The 20055-nt window shown below is 52.0% G+C and overlaps 2 protein-coding genes and 1 long non-coding RNA gene across 13 annotated transcripts in view; 1 reads left to right on the plus strand and 2 right to left on the minus strand.

Annotated features, from left to right (window-relative positions):
- The window catches only part of LOC116426755 (RNA-binding protein Musashi homolog 2), a 188148-nt gene that overhangs the window by 134765 nt on the left and 33328 nt on the right, over positions 1 to 20055 (plus strand). The window lies entirely within an intron of this gene.
- Positions 1 to 20055, minus strand: part of LOC143175014 (uncharacterized) — a 78116-nt gene that overhangs the window by 13451 nt on the left and 44610 nt on the right. The window contains exon 4 of the mRNA XM_076371641.1: positions 19808 to 19883. Coding sequence (XP_076227756.1) covers positions 19808 to 19883 — 76 coding nt within the window. The remainder of the gene's footprint in view (positions 1 to 19807; positions 19884 to 20055) is intronic.
- LOC143175018 (uncharacterized) lies at positions 11113 to 15270 on the minus strand. The gene is made up of 2 exons (XR_012999584.1): positions 15031 to 15270; positions 11113 to 13145 (listed from the first exon to the last, which is right to left on the minus strand). It is a non-coding gene; the product is annotated as an uncharacterized LOC143175018 (long non-coding RNA).

Consider the following 20055-nt stretch of genomic DNA (forward strand, 5'->3'; position numbering starts at 1 on the left):
AAAACGAAACGTTCGCGCGAGTTGAGAATCGTCTTAAAGACAGAAAAGTGTCGTTCGATCTCCGAATTGGAACGGAAGAAACGCGATCGGTTAATCGTCGGAGCAGCTTCGAGGTTTTTTTCTCCGAGACCGTTACTCGTTATCGATCCTGCGATCGGAAGTTGGACAAAAGGAAAGCAGCGGATCGGGTAGACGGTTCCCTTTCAATCTTCGATGCGCGGATTATATATCGCCCGCTGCCGGAGCGCAAGCGTCACGTCTGGCGAACGCTCGTCGTTGCCCAATCCGTTCGCAACGGTAACACAATATTACCGGACTGAATACACGGTTTCCCATGGCATTAAGATCCGCGATTCCAGGCGTCGTGACAACGCGTTTTCTAGTTTCCGCGGCGGCGGCAGGCGTGACGGTAAAAGTCGCGATCCGCTGTCACGTGGAAGCGACTCTTAATTACGGTGCCGGCGCTCGCGTTACCATGGTATTATGTTTTCGCGTGGATTGATCGGAAGTCTGTACATCATATAGAATCCTAAACGCAGTCATCGCCAAGACAGCGAGCAAAGTCAGTCGAGCATTAGATCGAGCACGTTTCAAGCGGCGGCGGGACAAGCAAATTGACAGAAGTGTGACCTCCTTAGGACTGGAAACTGCGATATGCGCGTCGATACGGTCATACGTCTTGCGACATCGATTGCCACCGGTTCCGTAAACTTTAAGCCCTACTTCTCGATTCACGCCCTTTACTCGACGCGACAACTACCCGCCAGCAAAGCCGATTCTTCCCTAACGATCTCTCGGAAGAATTGCCCTGCGCTTCCAAGCGTCGACACCTTGAATCTCGGTTCGCCTGCCACCCTCGGCTCGAATTGCAATCTCAACGGCCGCGCGACGCGAGGGAAATAAAAATTCTTCGCCCCGCGACGCGCGGAATTGATCAGCGCGCTCCGCGAATGGGTCAAGAGAGCCTGGAAGCGACGAAAGCGCGCGATCTCGCGGAAAGATCGCGGCCAAATGAATCGCGAGCCGCGCGTCTCCCGCCCCCGGCGAGCCGAGCAGCTCGCGGGGTGGGCTTCCCACGAGTTTGCATCCCTCTCGAGTCAGCCTCGCGTCGAAAAATCCATTTATTCGTCTCGCTCGCGATCGATCTTTGAAAGCTGCGTCGGTGGCGTCGGCGGCGTCGGCGGCGGCGGCGGTTCCCGCGAGAGGGGCGCGAGCGAGAGAGGCGTGCCGCGCGCGGCGTGCCATTGAGAAACACGAGAAATCGATGATGAACGCAGGGGAGAGGGTAGAGAGAGCCGAGGAGAATCGCCTCGAGCTACCAGTCGATTTTGCCTCGACCATAGACGCGCGCGCCTCGACCTAGCCTCGGCGCGCCTCGTCGCGAATATTCGACCGAGCCGCCGGCACCCGGCAGCGGGGAAGTGGACCGAGCCGAGACCGGACCGCTGGAAAGAGAAGGTCGATCGAGGCGACTGGAATCGGCCTAACGACCGATACCAGCGGGACTAACCGATTTGACCGGCGAGCCCGATATAGAACCGGTTACCGCGCGCGAGCGCGAGATTACTCGGACTTCTATCTCGCCGGCAACGGATTTTCTGAGAGCTGCCGATCGAACGGTTCGCCGATCATTTCCCTCGATTACCCGTCGAGGATCTGTTCCTCGACCTTTAACCTCTTCCGCTGGGAAGACGTTTCAGGCACGTCGTCGCGCTTTTCTTCCGAAATTGCCAGCGATGCATCGTACGCGCCGATAGCCTTATTGGATTACAGATTGTTTTCGCGCCGACCACTTTGTATGGAATTATTAATAAACACGAGTAGTATACGCGTCTGTATAGGATAGATGAAGGCGAGTTCGCGTGAGATCTTGTCGAGCGCGAGGAACGAACGCATCGGTGTCGATGTAATATATCTACGATTGATATTGCATATATGACTCGACTTGCTAGGTCGAATCGAGCGGTGAGAGTCACCTCTCGAGGACGGAGTTAACCCTTTGCAGACGAGAGCTTCTCGAACCTTTGAAAACTCTGTTCGTGAGAAATTGAATTGTGAATCTTAGATACCAAAGAAGAGAACCACGCATCTATCTCTCGTTATTTGAATAATTAACCCTTTTCACTCGACAGTTTTTCACTTGAAACGTTCTATACTTTCTAATCAGATACAGACAAGATTCCTTGAAATGAATTTAACAGGAAATCATACGTAAATTAGGTAACAAAGCTATTTTCTTTCAATATTTCACGTACCGATGCAGTATACAAAGGCTAATGGTAAATACGAACGTTTATAATTTTCCTGTATCAAATCATCCGGCGATTGGGAGTCGCCTCTCGAGTGGAAAGGGTTAAATTCATTCGCACCTTTAAACTTTCGACATGAAAACTCGGAGTCGTTACCGCGACGTTCAACCACAATATTGAGACAGTTCAACGATCGTAACCATCAAGGGAATCGTCTCTTTGCGTAGCTGCAGAAAAACTGAAGGGGGTCGAAGCTACAGCTGTTCTCTCGCGGAATAAAAGCCGAGGAAGCGCGCGTCCCCCGTTCGAAGCAATTTTGGGGCCCTGCTGGCCCGAACGAAATAGTTTCCCGAGCAATCGTTAACCCCAGGTGCGCGTTAAGCGGCGAACGCGCGCCGGTTTCCCACAACACGGAGAACCGTAGTTTCCAGCGGCGCGACAAACTTCCCGTATCGATTCCCGCGAGCTCTCCCTCTCTCTCTCTCTCTCTCTCTCTCTCTCTCTCTCTCTCTCGCCCCTGCTCGGTTTTATTGCGTCGAACGTCGGGAATTAACGCCGCGACGGAAACTCCGCTGTTTCCTCTCGAGGACGGCTCGTAATTTCGGGAACGATCGAATCCGCCGTGGGACTCGCGCCCTCGTCCGTCCTCCACCTTTCCCATTCAGAGAATCCAAGGGGAAGGAAAAAGAGCCGCGCAGAAAATTGATAACAGGGTGAGGGTAAGTGCTGCTTCCTCGTGGACGTGATTCGGAAGCGGCACTTCGCACCCTCGCGACTACATCCTCTTCCTCTGGAGAGAATAAAAGACTCGGTGCTCCGTTCGCCGCCTCTTCGGGCTTCGAGAGCCCGGGGGAAAGCGGAGAGTCGGGGGTGAGTCGTTCGATGGACGGGATAGCGCGTGATCCGCGATCGAGAGGGGGTCGGCTCGAGATCCACGATTGAGCAGGACCTTCGCCTGCGAGGCGAATCCTCGATCTCCGTGCGATAACCGGCGAATTCCTGGACGCGAGTTTTCGCGACGAGGCCAATTATTTTCGCCTCGCCGCGAGGGAAGAATCGGATCATCTCGCTGCCGCTAAATAAGGGGAGCTTTCGAAGCATTGCTAATGAACAGAGGATCTTCGAAGTTTCCTTCTGCAAATAGGAAGCAGAAAATGAGAAACATTTGCGATGCGACATGGATTCTTTCGATGCAGTTCATCCTATGATCCGATTCTACGCGGTCTATTTACAAGGTGGATGGATTATTCGTGGATGGACGTGTAGAGAGAATTCATAGATCGTCTCTCGAGTGAGATTTGTTATACAGAAGCGTGTAATCGAACGTGTCTGCGATTCGTATCCCCTGGGAAACGCGGCAAAGAGCCGGACAAACCTTTGAACCGATAAACCCGCGGTCAACTCTTGGACGCGGTTTCATGGGCAGGGAAAAGTGTCCGAGAGAGAAAGAATTTCAAAGGGAACCGTCCGAATCGATGCGCTCATTGCCCGGAAAACAACGCGTCGCATATAATTCGGATATTCGAGTCGACCGCGCGCGTCTCGAAATTTCGAGTGTTATACGACTCGCGCTGTCCTCCTCTGCCGCGCGACACCGCGTTTCTGGGACAATGGAAAACCCTGCGGACCGAATTCAAAGTAGAGCCCGTATGAGATTTCCTCTCCTCTTCCTACTTCTTCTTCCCTTTCCTCTTTTCATAAAGCGTATAAATCATAAGAGAGAATTTAACCCCGGCCTCGTCAGCTCTCTCGCGTCTACCCTCCTTAAATCTTCGTTAACCTTAACAGTTAATTAGAAAATAAGAGAACCTACGTTACGGGTCTGTGCTCGCTGCAAAGATCTAATGATCAAGAGGCAAGAACATCTATTAACCGTTTGCACTCGAGAGGTGATTCTCAGTCACCAATTGATTTGATGCAGTGAAACTATAAAACTTAATATTTAATATTGAACTGTATATAATGCACTGGTGTGTGAAATATTGGGGTAAAATAGCTTTGTTTCACAATTTACTTGTGATTTCTCGTTCATTTGATTTAAAAAGATATCTTCTTTGTCTAGTTAGAAAATGTTTAGTATTCCTAACGAAATACTTCCGAGTGCAAAGGGTTAAACTAGAACTACCGAGCGTTTGATACGATTGAAATGTAATCGCTATGAATATTGTAACAGACTATTCTCGGTTTCAGACATTCATTATAGTATTCAAGTGAAACTATTTTCAAAATCATTTCAAATATTCAATGCTTCGAAGATATCAATAACTGCGAAACAGAAAAACTGAAATCAGTCATTTTGACTGTTACGGTAGTTCTAGTGTTAAAAAGTATGGGTGCTAGAAAAAAATGCTGAGGAAAGTTTCCCAGGTATAGAGCTAAACATATAGTTTTGTTACATTATAGGGATATTACGAAGTTTTCAATGCTTTGAAGATATCAATAATTGCGAAAGAAAAACTGAAGCCAGTCATTTTGACTGGTAGTTCTAGTGTTGAATTCGAAGCTTCATCCCGAGCCTCGATATTATAACGTAAAAATTTGTTCGACCCTCGAAGGGAATAGATCATCGGTAGAAATGAAGACGCCTCCAAAGAAATGCGACGTACAAACTGATTAACGGCTCGTGCCCGTGATTTTCAAGCAGGGGAACAATACGGGGCAGAATATTTTACGACGCGGTATTAATATTCAAGCGGCCGCGCTCCACTCCAGCTCCTCGAGAGGGAATAACCTTTTCCGCCTCGGCAAACTGTTCGCCGTTTTCCGCGACACGATGCGCCCAGATACTTTCCCGAGTTTATTTTTACGCGTGCGGTAAAAGTGCCGCCCTTAACTCGCTCCCCTGCCGTTCCGCGGCTGCAACTTTATTTCAGGCAGCCGTAGACATTCGAGGATCGGATTATATTTCGACGTGCGTTTAATCGTAGACGGTCAACTTTCCTCCTCGGACTTCATTAAACATTTATGAAGCGGCTTAAAATGGTTCCCACTATTCGAAATCCATATATGCTAATTCATCCCCTGCGCGAGGGGTTGCTGCCGGAACGCTGCCTCGAATTGCGTGGAACGTCGGAACTACGAGAATCTCCTGACGTTTCGCGGTTGGTACATCGAGAGAGAGAGGACTGTCGGTAATGCAGCTGTTCCATGGAGCTGCAGATTCTCGCTGTACCGACCAATACTACAGTCGTTCCCTGTTCTAACTCGATTCCAGGTCGCAGACGATTTACCCCGGGTTGAACGTTCTCCCTTACGCCCGAGGAGATCTCGCGACTTGGTCTAGCTTCGAGTAATCTGATCTGAACTATCGATGTCCGGCGCGGAGATTCGATTCCAAAGAGTATCATCGGCAACTAACTTCTACTTTGGTTCCTCTCTATCATAAGGTTTCCTACGATGTTGCACAGAATCTGAAACTTAGTTCCGGTCACCTTCTCGTCGTTTGATCGGAGTGTAGATCACGTCTTTATTCGATTCGGTCCACACAAAATTACCGCCTCGCGTGCGAAACTTCTAGTTCAGCTTTCTATCGCCTGCTAAATAATTTCCAGTGGTTCTCGCGTCGTCACATTCTCTGCCGAGAAACTAAGCCGTTAATTAGACTTCTAAAGCAGGGGTAGCAACCGTTGATACCAGCTTCCCCCGGACAAACCGATTCCTAGGCGCCGCACGATCGGCAGTTGCGTATCCAACGGCGCAACAGTTCGAGTCGGAAGTTCGTCGGACCTCTGGGCGAGTTAATTCGGCCGGCGATCCGACGAGACGCGAGTTTCCAGTGCTCGCGGGAAGTCGGCGCGCGTTCGAGGACACTCGATTCCAGCGGAACCGAGTCGAAGTGGATCAGTGGTCTTGAATAATAAGTATTTCCAGGTTGCCGGCTCGAATGAAGTCGTTTCCGCGACGCCGCGCCGCGAGGGACGCGATTAATTAAACGCAAACAGAGCCACGCCCGGATCGCGGAGCTGCACGTCCGCCGTTGTTCCGCTGCGAATACGCTAATCGCGTCTACGCGACGGATCGTTCGATCGGTTAGACGTTGCCCGCCACTCGACAACTTTCATCGTTCGATTTATCCATCGGCCGCTCCCCGATCGGGTTTATCGTTCTAAGAAGCTTTTAGTCGGAGGCGTCGACATTTGAAGTTGAAAGTTCAAATGGTCGAACTTCATCAGCGTCAATCACTCGCGAATAATATTCAGTGAGAGAACGGTATGTTAACCCTCTGTGGACGAATGCCGACATTTCAGATGAAATGTTCACGTTTGGAATACCAAGTTGCGAGCGAATGATTTAATTACTTATGAGAAATGTATAATTTAGCTTCATATGCGAGTTCTGCCTGCTTCGAAGAGTTTTCCTCTTCAGAGGGTTAATCTGAAGCGAAATCTATCGCGAAGGTTGCAATTGCGTAGTAATCTAGATCGAGAAAATAATCTTGAAACCTCTGTAGGCCGTTCTGATTAAAGGAGAACGTGTAAACATCGGTTTTCCAGCGATGGAAGTTTCAGAACATCCTACCGTGATAATTATCCCCGACGAGCTTCGAAACTTTCCCAACGTTGTCGCGTAACGAACATTCTGATACGGACGAAAAATGCGGCTGCATCGGCCTCTCTCCGCTGTTCTCGACCGTTAGGGGGTTAATTGGTCGACGATCGACGCGCGGAACAGCGAGAGGAAGCTCGTTCTGTCCGGGAAGCGAGACGATGTTCGCGTTCTCGTCTCTTTCTGCTCCCGAGCCGGACTCATTCGGGCCGCGAGACCGACGATCGGAAACTCCGACTGCTCGTTAGCGCGTGAAACCAGCGGAATCGATGATCCGCTCGCTAATAAGAGCGAGCTAGATTTCGAAACCGTCGAGCAGTTTACAGCGATCGCGCGAATAACTCGGGACTGACGATCGTTAATCTAAAACCAGAAGTTTCGATTCGGATACCGTTCCGCGGCAGCTAAACAGTCGCCCGACAAAATGGCGCCTTCGTCGCTTCGGTGAACGACGCTTCGAAAGAGATCGAAACTATCGCCTCGCGTAATTTATTTCGAGTTTATTCTGCCATTGATCTTTCGCGAGGTAGCAACAGAATTTTGTTCATCCGACATTTACATTTTAAAGCTGGAACATCGATAGTACTGCAGAAGAATTAGTCATTAGACTACAACTGATCTGTTAAACTTCCTAAATAACGTTTCCCGAGGTAGCAACAGAATTTTGTTCATCCGACATTCACATTTTGAAGCTGGAACATCGATAGCACTGCAGAATAATTATTCCTTAGACTACAACTAATCTGTTAAACTTCCTAAATAGCGTTTCGCTTCGATCCGCGCGTAATAACGGCGATTTTCATTAAGTCGACCTAGAAATACCTTCCCACTCGTCGTTACTCGGCAAGGGGCTACAAATAGAAGTCATCCCCGGTGAAGACCACACGATTTTACCGCGAGATTACCCTCGTTCCCGTTTCTCCCGGCGATTCCTGTTTCCAACGGGGGTGTAATGCTTCCGCGACGGAACAGATTAGCGTCGTTTCGCAGTTCTCGGGTGTCACGGGTCGCCCTCGAATCTCGACGGATCTTTCTCTTCGGATCGAGACGAGGATCCTCCTTCCGGTGTAACCGAAGAACGCCCTGCTACCGTCAGCCAGGGGTTTCCTTACTCGTCGGGCGGTAATAGTGGATTAAATTTTTTGCCGCCTCACCCTCGACGCGAGTCCTCGAACAGATGGATGGCCGGATCCTTCGATGCCGATGGAGGTCCTTTTTTGCGAGAGGGTCTAACGAAAAGCCGATAAGACGAAATCCACGGCAAACAGCTTGGTCAACGATCTTTTTCCCCTTTCCTATGAAAAACTGACCGCGGATCAGCCCAGCTAATGGATTCGGTTAATCCGTTTAGCTGGCATTTCCGTTAAGGAAGCTTGTAGCTGAAAAACTCGAGCGAACCTCGCGGCGTCCTAGCTAATGAACTGATTAACAAAGCACGACCTAATTTAACTCTTAGCTGCTTCTCGGGTTGCCGTCGCACCTGAAGTTTCTAGACAGTTTTGTCTTGGTCTATTTTGACTCGGGCCTCGAAACTCCATCCGACTTCTCGGGTTCTAGCGATGAACTACTGACGATGGCAACTTGCATTAGCTCTTAAAAGAGGTACACGTCCAAAACGTATCATGGAAGATTGATGAATAGCAGGCTGAGATAACCCGGTCGCGTCGACAATGCCTTTCGGTGTTCGAATCCCAATGGATGTTCACTTTCGCGGTATTCACCTTACTATTTCTCTGAACCCCTTGCTCTGCAACGTCGCGTCAGACTCGTAGCGAAGATTTCAAACAATTCGAGAAATACAAATATCGCTTAATTCTCCCGAGTCGAATATTGTTTTTCTGTTATTCATTGTAACTAGTTTCACAGTTTCTCTAATGAATTATGTACAATGATTGAGAGAGAAACCATAGAAGGGGTTAAGAAATAAAGATAAATTCTACTTTCCACAGAGAAACCCTAAAGTTAATCAATATTAATTGAACTCTTCGATGCACAAAACTTGCAAGATACGAAATTCTACATCGACTGCTTAGACGATATAAACAAGGGAAACTATACACCAATCTCTTTCCATTCAAGTAATCAAACCATTCGTTAGTAACCTCTAATTCCAAACATAAGCATTTCTTCCCGGCAAAGGGTTACTATCGAATATTCAAGGAAGACAGTGTTGTTCCTCAACTTGCGGCCGAATGATTGTTAAAATACTTGCCAGAAACGTTGAATAATTCCACGGAAAGGCGGAATAGCGTATGACCCCGATACCCGAAAGCCGCAGCGAACGATTCCGTCTGGTTAGGTTAGCGCCGAGAATAATCGTCTCGCGGATCGAGCGCGATCGAGAGCGGCGCTGAGTCGCGGGCTGCTGGAGTGCGTGGAAGACGCAGACGCTAGGCGGTCGCGATTTAAGAGGGTTAACGCGGGAGGGTATGATGTTTTCCATAGGCCATCTGTCGAGGGGACCCCCCGTGGATTAATTGGAACCCCGCGTATTGATCCAATAACGCGGGCGCCGGATACACAAACCGAGGGAGAGAAAAGCCCGAGGGGGAGGAACCTCGGGAGAGAGCCGACACGAGGGAAAAGCAACAGCGCCGGGACTCGAACCGTTCGATACGGTTTCTTTATGGATCCTTGCGAGGATCCGGCTCCCATCCTGCGGCCGTCGCGTGTCGCAATTACGGTCTCCCGAATTAGAAAGGAATAAACGAGCCATCGTTCGGAGGGAATTGGAAGACGGAGTCGCGGCAGTTTAGGAAAATGAAGGTCCGGCTTCGTACGATCGGTTCGAACTACACGCGATCGTTTTCGTTCGAATCGACTGCTTACCGAGTTATCCCGCGAAGTTGGTTTTCCGAAAGACTCGATTCGACAGACGAAGAAACGAGATTGAAGACGTTTCGTTTATTAACCCTTTGCACTCGGGAGGTGACTCTCAGTTACTTGATTCGACGCAGTGAAATTATGAAACGTGACATTTAATGTTGAACTTCGTATAATGCCTCGATACGTGAAATACTGGAATAAATAGCTTTGTCCCTCAATATACTTCTGATTTCCCTTCGAGTTAGCTTCAAAGAATATTCGTCTCGTCAAAAAGTGTTAAATATTTCTAGCGAGAAACTTCGGAGGGTGGAGGGTTAATCGGGTGTTCTAGAAAATCGCAGTGTTACATTTACGATTATATTTTGCACTCTGAAACTAAAATCTGATATTTAATGAACTTTGCATGATGCCTCGACACCTGAGATATTGGAATAAAATAGCTTTGTTCCTCGGTGTACTTGTGATCTCTGTTCGAGATAGTTTCAAAGAATATCCTCTTTGTCAAGAAACGTTAAATATTCCTATGAGAAATTTCCGAGCGCAAAGAGTCACTATTCCAGACGAAGAAACGTCGGTCATTACTGAAATTTCGTTTCCCCGTCCGTTCGAGCGAGTCTCCCAGAAAGCGAAGCTCCATTTGCGACTTGACGGAGTAACTTGGTAGGCAGTTAATTTGAATGGAAGCGATCGCGTGTAAAGGCGAATTCGCGTTCGCAGCGTGTGCCCTCGTCGCGGCGCACTCGAACGCGTGCAGCCACGCGCGCACTCGCCCCGGCGAGGGTTCTCGGGCTTTAACCGGCGTCGTATCCCCCTCGAGAACTCGCCGTAAAGTCTTTAAAGCGAAGTTATTTTCATTTGGAGCCGGCCGACGCCGACAGCGACGGCGATGACGGCTCGTTCCGCGCGTTAATTGTGCGCCTTAATTAAAACTAATATCGTCCAAATTAAAATAAATTGAGCCGCGCGGCCTTTTGCTCGTCCTTCCCGGCGAGAAAGCGGCTCCGTCGCGGGGACACCTCGGAACGCGGCGCCTTGTTTCCTCCGCGGCGCGGCGGGGCGCAACCCCTTCGATCACGGCGCGGTGTAATTATCCTAATGGACGTTTACGCGTGTAACGAATCACGCTGGCTCCCGTGTTCCGTCGGGCAACCTCTTTTAACCCCTCGCCGCGTAATAACGAGCGAACCTCGCGGCGAAGATTCCCGGATTCGTTTCGTGGAAATCAATGTTATTGGTTGCGCGTGTTTTCGGATCAGACTACCCTGTTATCGATACGAAAGTGTTGCATGTGGCTTGAACAACTGTTCTCTAAATAGAAGTGAACAGTGGATCTCTTGAAATTCGCAGGAACGAATGGTCAGAGTGATTGCTAATGGCATTCGTCGCGTTTCGAACTAAACACCGAATAATTCGTCGGTTCCTCGCGAGCGCAGTCGTTTCGTTTCGTTCTCGGTTCGTGGATCAAGGAAGGCATATCGAAATAGACGGTTCGTCGTTCACACTTCATTGGATTTATTCAATATTCGATGTCGCATTGCTCGTTTAAGCGGCCTTTGTACATGCCTCCCCTAAAAGGGGAGAATCTCGCGGGAGATCGATGTCCGATCGGCGCAGATCGTTCCGCGAGTCATCGTCTCGCGGAAGCTCTCCGACTCTACGTGTGCATTTCTATGATACGTAACGGGCAGTGGTGCTCGGAACAATACGCGATCACGATTAGCGTGTGTGTGCTCGGCGGAGCTCGATCCCGCGGGCCACCACAACGCGCAATGCATGCTAATTGCGCGTCGTTCACTGGAACCACCGGAATCGAAACGATCTGAAAATTCTCGTCTTACTATCGTCGAAATCATTACTATCGCGACTCGTCGAAGAGGCTCGGTGATTCCAGTGTGAATTGGCCGCGAGATCAGAGCTCTCGCGTTTCGTTGAACGTCTACCGTTCACGGGCTTCTCGAAACACGAAAATAGCGTATGGTCGCGATCGCGTCGATACAAACATCTACACCGTCGTTTGAGAAACATTTGATCACTCGTTCCTCGGACGACCGCGCGCTGCTTCTCGAAGCAGGCACCGTCGAGCGTACACCCGAGAAGCAGCCAGCGCAACGTCTTCCGATTTCCATCGGGAAACCACGAGGAACAACAGTGACGAAACATCCGTGAGCGACGGTGAACGCGTGACGAAGCGAAGTGTACAAATAGTGGTCGCTATCTGCCCGGTGGAATCTAGATCTATTACCCCGGTACATACATACGTAGATAGATATACATACATAATGTACACGTAATACAGATGTCTAAAACGGACCTCTATCTAATCTATAACAATGTCTACACAACAACGACATCTGGCTCGCGACCGTGTGAATACTCTAGGCTCTACACATCTATAGGGTTCTCTTGTCTAAGGTGTCTCTCACGGGGGATGAACATGGCGGAGATCTTTCGCTCTTTCTCTCTTTCCTTCGTCTCTACACGATCTGCTCGCAGCTCGGATCCCTCGTCCGCTCGATCTGAACCGAGGACGACCCCCGTTCTTCCACATAGCAGGTTGCTCGTTCGTTCCCTCAGGATTTCGCGGAGCACGGTGCGCACGAGCTTGAAGCGAGCAGCGACTAGCCATCGGCGAAACGGGGCTTTCTCGTCGATCTCTCTCTCTCTCTCTCCCTCTCTCTCTCGCTCTCTCTCTCTCTCTCTGTTTCCCTCTTTCTCTCTCGACTCCCCTAACTCCCCGCTCGGTTCCGGCGAGCATCGCCGCCTGGCGGCTGTGCCCTCTACCAGCCGGCAGGAAGGTTAGATGACAAGCCACCCCCAACACCAGCACCACCACCACTACACCATCACCAGCACCAGCACTAGCAACCACCTCCACGTGCACCTACGAGGGTTGGGCACGAGCACCAATACCGGCACACCACCACCACCGCCGCCGCCACCAACACCGACAACACCAGCGTCATCCGTGAAATCCGACTCCGACCGACGACCGACCTCCAAGCTTCTCTTCTCTTTCGAATCGTAGACGTGCCGCGCCCGTTAATCCAACGGCTAATCAATTCTCACCGCGATACGCCGGCCCCGAATCCGTCCTAACGATCTCGTTCTCGCGGTAACCACTGAAAACCTTCATCGATTTCTTCCTTCGTTCCTCCGGCGCCAGGCTTCGCGTTCACTTTTATCAGCTTCCTCGTCGCAGGAAGGTTACACGTTCGCTCCCCGGTGATTCCGATCTAGAACCGTCGCCGTGAACTTGACGAACGAGGCCCGACAGCCGTTTCATAGGCAGACGGTCAAGGAACCGTCGATGCGGCGACCGTTTGCGAACGATGATCGGAGGGAACCTCGATCTTCCTCGCACTGATTCCGTTCCGAGGAAATTCGGGGATCGACTCGATCGTGAGATCTGTCGACGACACGGTTCGATTCTAGGATCGAACGACGAATGTCACTCGGCGTTCCGCTCGGATCCCCGTTTCCGTGGTTCACCAGAGGCCTGTGCCAGTACTCGGTGTTTACAGTTGTCTGATGAATTAGCGGCCGGAAGGGCGCGAAAGGGAGGAAGCTTTTTTAGCTGCATGTCGGCCGTGTGTGCGAGCAGCGTAGCAGAGAGAGAGAGAGAGGAGGGTTGCGATCCGTGTACGTCATTCGGACGCCGATCGAACGTCTCGTGGCTAGCAGAAACTCTGATCGAAACTGGGGAAACCAAGCAACCCTAGAGGGGGAGCCAACGACGACGACGACGACGACGACGACGACGACGACGATGGTGAGCGATAGTTAGAGCGAAAGAGAGAGAGACAGAGAGAGGCTCGGAGGGAAAGAGAAAGCCTAACGATCGACCTAAACCCGGCGTTAACCTTTTCATCGACCCCGTTCGAGTTCTCCACTACCCCGCCGTGGCGCCGCTCTAATTCGGTACATCGAGTCGCGCACGGAAACAAGCCTGATTCATTATTCAATAAACGGTCGCGGACGTTTCGGGCCTGTTAGCGTAACCACGGTGCTCCCTCCTAAGAACTGGGCCAACCACGATTTCCCTGTGGCTCGTTTCAGCCCTCCCGATGAGTCTTCCTCCGAGTTTCCGGCCGCGAGCCTCGCGCGGCAGCAACGATTTCGCGATGTTTCGCAGCTGGCGTCGTCAGAGGTAACGCGGTCTCAATGAAACTCTGGCTGCGACGCCAGTGGAACGTCGGGGAATCGTTCTCGACACGGACGGAAACTTTGAGCAAGATCCGTCGACGCTCCTCCGCGTTTCCTTCGATCGATCAGGGATGAATCCCATGCAACTGGACACGGACGGAGAAAACCCGGATCCAACTTTCCTTCCCTTTTCACCTATCAAACACGTTCGTTCGAGGAGAGCGAGGCTCGCCGAAGGTTCGAAATAGATCGAGCGAGCAGTTTCCCGTGGAATATCGAACCGGAACGGTTCTCCTCGCTCGCGAGAACGCGTCGAGCCCGGGAACCGCTGACACGCGGCGAAAACACAGCGACGACGACGTCGGTGGCTCGGCCATCTTGCGAGTCCGTGCACGATGCGATTCTGCCGCTCGCAGCCCGCAGGGATTTAGGGGTTGGGAAACGAAGACTTCCTTATCGGTGAATTCGGACAGCCGACGACTCGGCGAACAGGTCGAGGCTTATTCGCCGGGACTTTCGTCGGCGAAAGCCTCCGGCTAGCGCAACTGTCAGCCGCACCTTCCGGGATCCGACGACAACCCGGGTACACCTGGACAAGGCTTCGATTTCTCGCGGCGAGACGAACACCGGCGCTTCCCCGAATCTAGCGAAACTGCCGAGGAAAAGACGATCCTGTCGTACGTCTGAAAATCCAGCGAATCCCCTGAAAGCTCTACGGTTCTCCTCCCTTTACCTAGGCCTCGACGACGTTCACGAGTCACAAGATCGTGGAACACTGTTCCCAACGTCTCTCTCTCCCCCTCCCGTTCTCTGTATTCTCGAAGGATCGCGGAAACGCGGCCGGAAGCACTGAAAGTACGCAGCTGGGGTCGGTTTGGCGAGGGTCACCAAACGAGGACAATGTCCCATCACACCAGTAACTCTTGAAAGGCGTACTGCTGTGACAAGACAATATCCCCGGCAAGTGTCCGATCGGTGCGTCGTGTGTCCATCGCAGAGAAAGCGGGGCGTGCGTCGGCGACGTCAGCGCCGGCAGCCTCCCTCGGGTCCTCTTTATCCGGTTTCCTTCGCGCGTCTTCTTTCGATCGGATCGAAAGGAGTCGTTCGTCCCGCCTGGCCTCACGCCCTCGAGGTTAGACGATTCGGCCGCGTTTCCCGAGCGGCGGAAGGTGTTTCCCGTCCCCGGAAGCGGACGTCAGGACGACGGATCCATGGACTGGTCCGCGGTCGTTCGCGGAACGCAAGGGTGGTGGTGGAGGATAGCTACCGTGGCTGGTCTCGCCGCTGGCGACTCGAGTCCGGTCGAATGTTGGCGGAGGCGGTATCGCACGGTCGAGCGTCCCGACGGCACTGCGTCGCTCGGTGTCGGCGCCGCTTCCGCACCCTGCCCCTTCCCCACCAGCTTCTAGGGGTTGCTTCTCCTCCAGCCTCGCAGCCCCACCAGCGGCGAACGCGCCGAACGCGCACCCTCTCCGCCTGGTCCGCGCTCGTCCGCGCTCGAGGCACACGGCGGCGGCGGCGGTGAGGGTGGAAATACCGGCTACTGCGCCTGTCTGGCCGCGTATATTCCGCGTGCGGGGCTCGAGGGAACAGGGACGGAGGGAGGCGGGAGAGGCAGGGAGAGCAGCGCGGCCAGGCTGAAGAAGGGAGCCAGAGAAAGGGAGGAAAGTAACCCTCGACGTTGCCGAGGGCCAGGGGACTGTGCTGCCACCGCCACCGGCTGCCTCGAACTCTACCGCTGGCATTGGCTGTCTATTCAAACTACTCAAAATACTCGAATTATTCTCGCGGCCAGCTTTATCTTCGCCTCTCCCGACCGTACTCTCTCCCTCTCTCTCTCTTTCTCTCTCTCTCTTTGACCCTCCTCTCGGCCGGCGTTACGCGAGCCGGGGCTATAGAATCGGCCCGAACGTGTCCCGAATCGATGAAACGCGGTGTCGCGAACCGCCGCACGGGAATTATCGTCGCGGATTTTCAGCGTGACGGGTACGTAACTGGCACTTCGCGCGGAACGATCCTACGATCTACGAAAATTCCGCGACGAGGGAAGAGGAGATTCTTTTCGGTGTCGCTCGCTGGTGGATCGCTGGAAGGGGCACCGGAAAAACGCTCGACGCGGCGCTTCCGCTCGCGAAAAGGTCACGGCTAACCGTCCGCTTCCGCGGAATTTCAATTCGCGTTAATCACGCGATCGCGGACCACAGATCTCGAATACGAAACCGTCCGTCCAGTATCCGTTCTCCTGGAAAGTTCCCTCGTCGGATAAATCCACCCGCGGTGGCACGCAACGCGGCTAAAGTATTCGAGCGGAAACCGCGTTCGTCCCCGGTTCTCTCGCGAGAGATTTCAATCGGCACCCTCGAACGATCGAACCTTGCTCCTTATCCTCCGATAACTCTTCTCCATTAAACGCGATGTTTCCGCGAGCCATTATGAACCCGGCGGAAGAATGGCACTCGACTGTCCGCGAAATAGAGCTACCCCGTACACGAATTTACGCCGGTTACCGTTCAGCGGCGTCCGGATCCAGCAGAATTCTTTCGGAAACAGGAAGAGAGATTATTCCCATTGAACGGGGAGGCGCGCGGGGCATTGGAACGCGAAAGAAACCGTCGAGAAGACGCGATTCGCGGAGGAAAGCCAGCTAATGCCGACTGCTGGCCAAGAAAGAAAAAGAGGAAAGGGTTGAAGGGTCGCCGGTGGGAGAGAGAGACGAGTTTACGAGGGAATTAGGCGGCGAAAGAGAAAACGAGCGTCGCATCTTCCGATAGACGTTCCCGTAGGGGCGGAACGTTGCAAAAGGGAGCGCGCGACAACCCGGAGGGGCAAGAACGGACGGGCGTATTGATCCACCAGCTGCGCGTTCTCTTACCCCTCAGCGCCGCCGTTCTCCCGGCCTCTCCTCCCCCACTGGCCGACTCCCTCGAACGGCTCTCGCCCCGTTTCACTTCGCCTCCCCCTTTCTCGCTGCGCGAGGCTCGTCCGCCTATAGCGATGGGAATGATGCCCTCACGAGCGATATCGACGATCTCCGCTTAGCTGTTTCGCTGCCGCTTTCCGTAGCTTCGTCACGGCCGCGAGTCCTTCCGACGCGCGCCACGTAACAGCATTTCCTCCTCCGACTTTCGTCTCCACTCCGCGTTCCATTCGTTAACCGAGTTCCTCCCCTTCGATACGAAGGTTCAATCGGAGAACCAGCTACGGTCTCGAGCGTATCAGAGCCTAACGAAACCCTTAAGAGTCTTGATTAACAGCGCCCGGCGAATAGACGTCACCCTGAACTCCAAGCTGACACTAACTTTTCCAAACAAACATACAACTCTGTTTGCCTTCTCCCGTTCGAATACCGGCTGCCTTCGTCTATTTTACGCGAGGGATTCGACGGAGTTTCGAGCTGAATGCCACAGTTAACCGGTTAAGAGAATAAGAGAACCCCTCGTTCACCGGCTGGCAGGCTGCTCTCTGGTTTTCCACGCTTTCGAAAGTATCGGTCGGCTCCATCGCTGCGGCAGCGTCCCCGTTCCTCCCCGCGGCATCCTTTCGTCTCCGTTCCGCATAGGGATGTAGGTGGAACGCGCACACGAACGCCCTTTCTCTTTGTTCCCCTCTGCCCCCGGGAGTTTGAAGCGGTGGCTGCGCCGGTCCGCGCGCGCCGCGCCGCGCCGCGCTCCCTCGACCTCCTCGCGGCGATGGAACGGAACGGAACCGAACCGAACGGAACCGAACCGGGGTAACGCGCCGCTGATGCTGCTGATGCTGCCGATGCTGACCCGCCACCCTCTCCCCGAGCAGCTTCCTCGGGGAAGAGACCGCTCCGTCCACGGAGCTTGCACCCGATGCTGCGTCGAACCAAGACAGACGCGCACACACCCGAAGGAATCCCCCGGCATTCCTCGCCGACGCTCGCGTGACCCGATAGGTTACGCAGCCCCGTCGAAATCGCAACAGTCGGTCAAGAGCCCTGAAACTCGTCGGACTATCGATTTCCAGGGGGATTCTGCGGCTTTTCGATCAAACTTTCCTTTGATCTGCTTCGATTTCCTTTCAGCCGCATGCTCCCTGTCCGTATTTTAATCTTGCTGTTTTCTGGACGAGGATTTTCTGCGGCACTCTTTCTGAATGCGAAGGGTTAAATGTTTGAGAAAATAACATCGGTTTTGGAATATTGAAAATAATTCATCCTCGCATGGGATATTCCGAGGTCTCCGATATTGGCATTAACGAAACGGTTTTCGTTTAGCAAGACGTTTCTCTAATAGGAATCGATCACTCATAGAACGTCCCGATCCGATCGTCAGTGACGCTCGAAACACCATCCGGTGTTACTTATTAAAGTTCCTATCGGTTTTTGTTCTCGAGGATTTCATTTAACCCATTTCACTCCGTTTCATTAACACTGCCAAGTAAAACCTGAAAACTCAAGTCGCAACAGTTTCTCAATGTAACATAAACTGAAAGGTCAAAGTTCTCCATGACTATACCCTCTTTCGCATATCGTATCCAACAAAATTCGATTCGACCCGAATCCGTGTGACAGGGAAGACAGTAGCACTTCGAATAAACGTTCAGCGATATTTTCAAGAAACTTCAATATCTTTTACGCGAAGCTGTTTTCAACGAGAAAACGCGATTTCCTTGAAACTTAGAGGAAAGAATCGTTTTCGATAGGAGATGGGTTAACGGCCGGATAATAGCAGTTGCACCGGGTCGCAAATTCGTTCCGCGGAATAGATCGGAATCGAGTTTGGAGAGCCTGCTCTGCTGGGAATATCGATAATAGAGGACGATCGGGCCGCGATGACGGTGACGGATGAAGAAGATGGACGTATACACGCGCGCGGCGGGTCTCGGGTGTTCCCGTGGGACCATCGGCGCCGCTGCGCGCCTTCCGCAGCCGGACGGGGACCGGCGAATCGATGCCAGTTACGAGTAACGAAGGGTGACAGCGGACCGAAAATAAAATATCGCATCGTCTTTTCACCCCTATCGATTCGACATCGACGCGCGGGACGCGGGGGATGAACGAACGTTCTCTCGGAAAAAAGAGAACAACGGCCATCTTTCTTCCCGATGCCACCACCGGCTGCCAGTGTCTCCGTGAACTTTATCGTTCCCGCAGCGCGGTGGCACCCTTATCTCTTTCGATTATTCCGCTGGCGATCGGTGCGGGGATCTCGTTGGTATCGTCGGAGAATCGCATATTTTCGAGACTAGCGATCCTTCGTTTCTGTAGCTTCGATTTACTGATTTCCATATTTCTGTATTTTATATTTCAAGATTTCTAGATGCCTGGATCTCGAAATTTCTAGGTTTCCAGGCTGCTAGATTTCTAGGTTCCTGAATTTTAAGGTTTCTGAATTTCTAGGTGTCCAGATTTATAAATTTCTAGGTTTCCAGGCTGCTAGATTTCTAGGTTCCTAAATTTTAAGGTCTCTGAATTCTTAGATGTCCAGATTTATAAATTTCTAGCTTTCCAGACTGCTAGATTTCTGGGTTCCTAAATTTTTCAGGCCACTAAATTTCTAGACGTCCGAATTTCTAAATGTCTAGCTTTCCAGACTGCTGGATTCCTGTGTTTCTAATTCTTTGGCTTCCACATTCCGAAATTCTCAAATGTCGAGAACACTGCAACCGTTCAGGACATTCTCCGTAGCTGCCGCGCGCAATAAGTAGGACGAAAGCCCTGCGAAGGGTGGACAACATGAAAAATAGCCGCGCCGTCTTATAATCAATTCATCGTAGCGGAGTCTCCTCGTCTCTTTCGGCCGCGAGGAATTTTTCTCCTGGGTATTCCCCGATAAATTGCTTACGAGAGGCAAGACTCGCGTGCAGCCTCGGAGATAAAGATACGTTCCGTGCCGGAGACAATTAACGGAGAATCATATCGACGCGAGAGAAATCGATGGGCCCTCGTTTCCGAATTCCACGCCCCGATTCAACGATCCGTATCTCGTTTCCGTTCGGCGAGAGATCGCGGAGATCCGCCCGCCTACGTAACGGTTAATTGGAGAAGCGTGGCGAAAGGTTAATTAGAAGGCGCCTACCTTGAGGGACCGGGGGTTTCGTAGGTCGTAGAACCGGGGGATCGACGGGATCTCGTAGCGACTGCGGCCGCCGAGCCTGCGCGAACAAAACTTCCGGTTAAACCTCAGCCTTGCCACTCGAACATTCCTCGCGTCGTATTCTATTCTAATTTCCATTGTATCTGACATTCCCACTTAGCACCGGTTCCCTTTATCTCTTCATTCGCACTACACCATAGCTGACTCGAGGAACACTCAATCTTCTCTAC

Source organism: Nomia melanderi, chromosome 1 (assembly GCF_051020985.1).
Source record: "Nomia melanderi isolate GNS246 chromosome 1, iyNomMela1, whole genome shotgun sequence".
In the NCBI taxonomy this organism is placed as follows: domain Eukaryota; kingdom Metazoa; phylum Arthropoda; class Insecta; order Hymenoptera; family Halictidae; genus Nomia; species Nomia melanderi.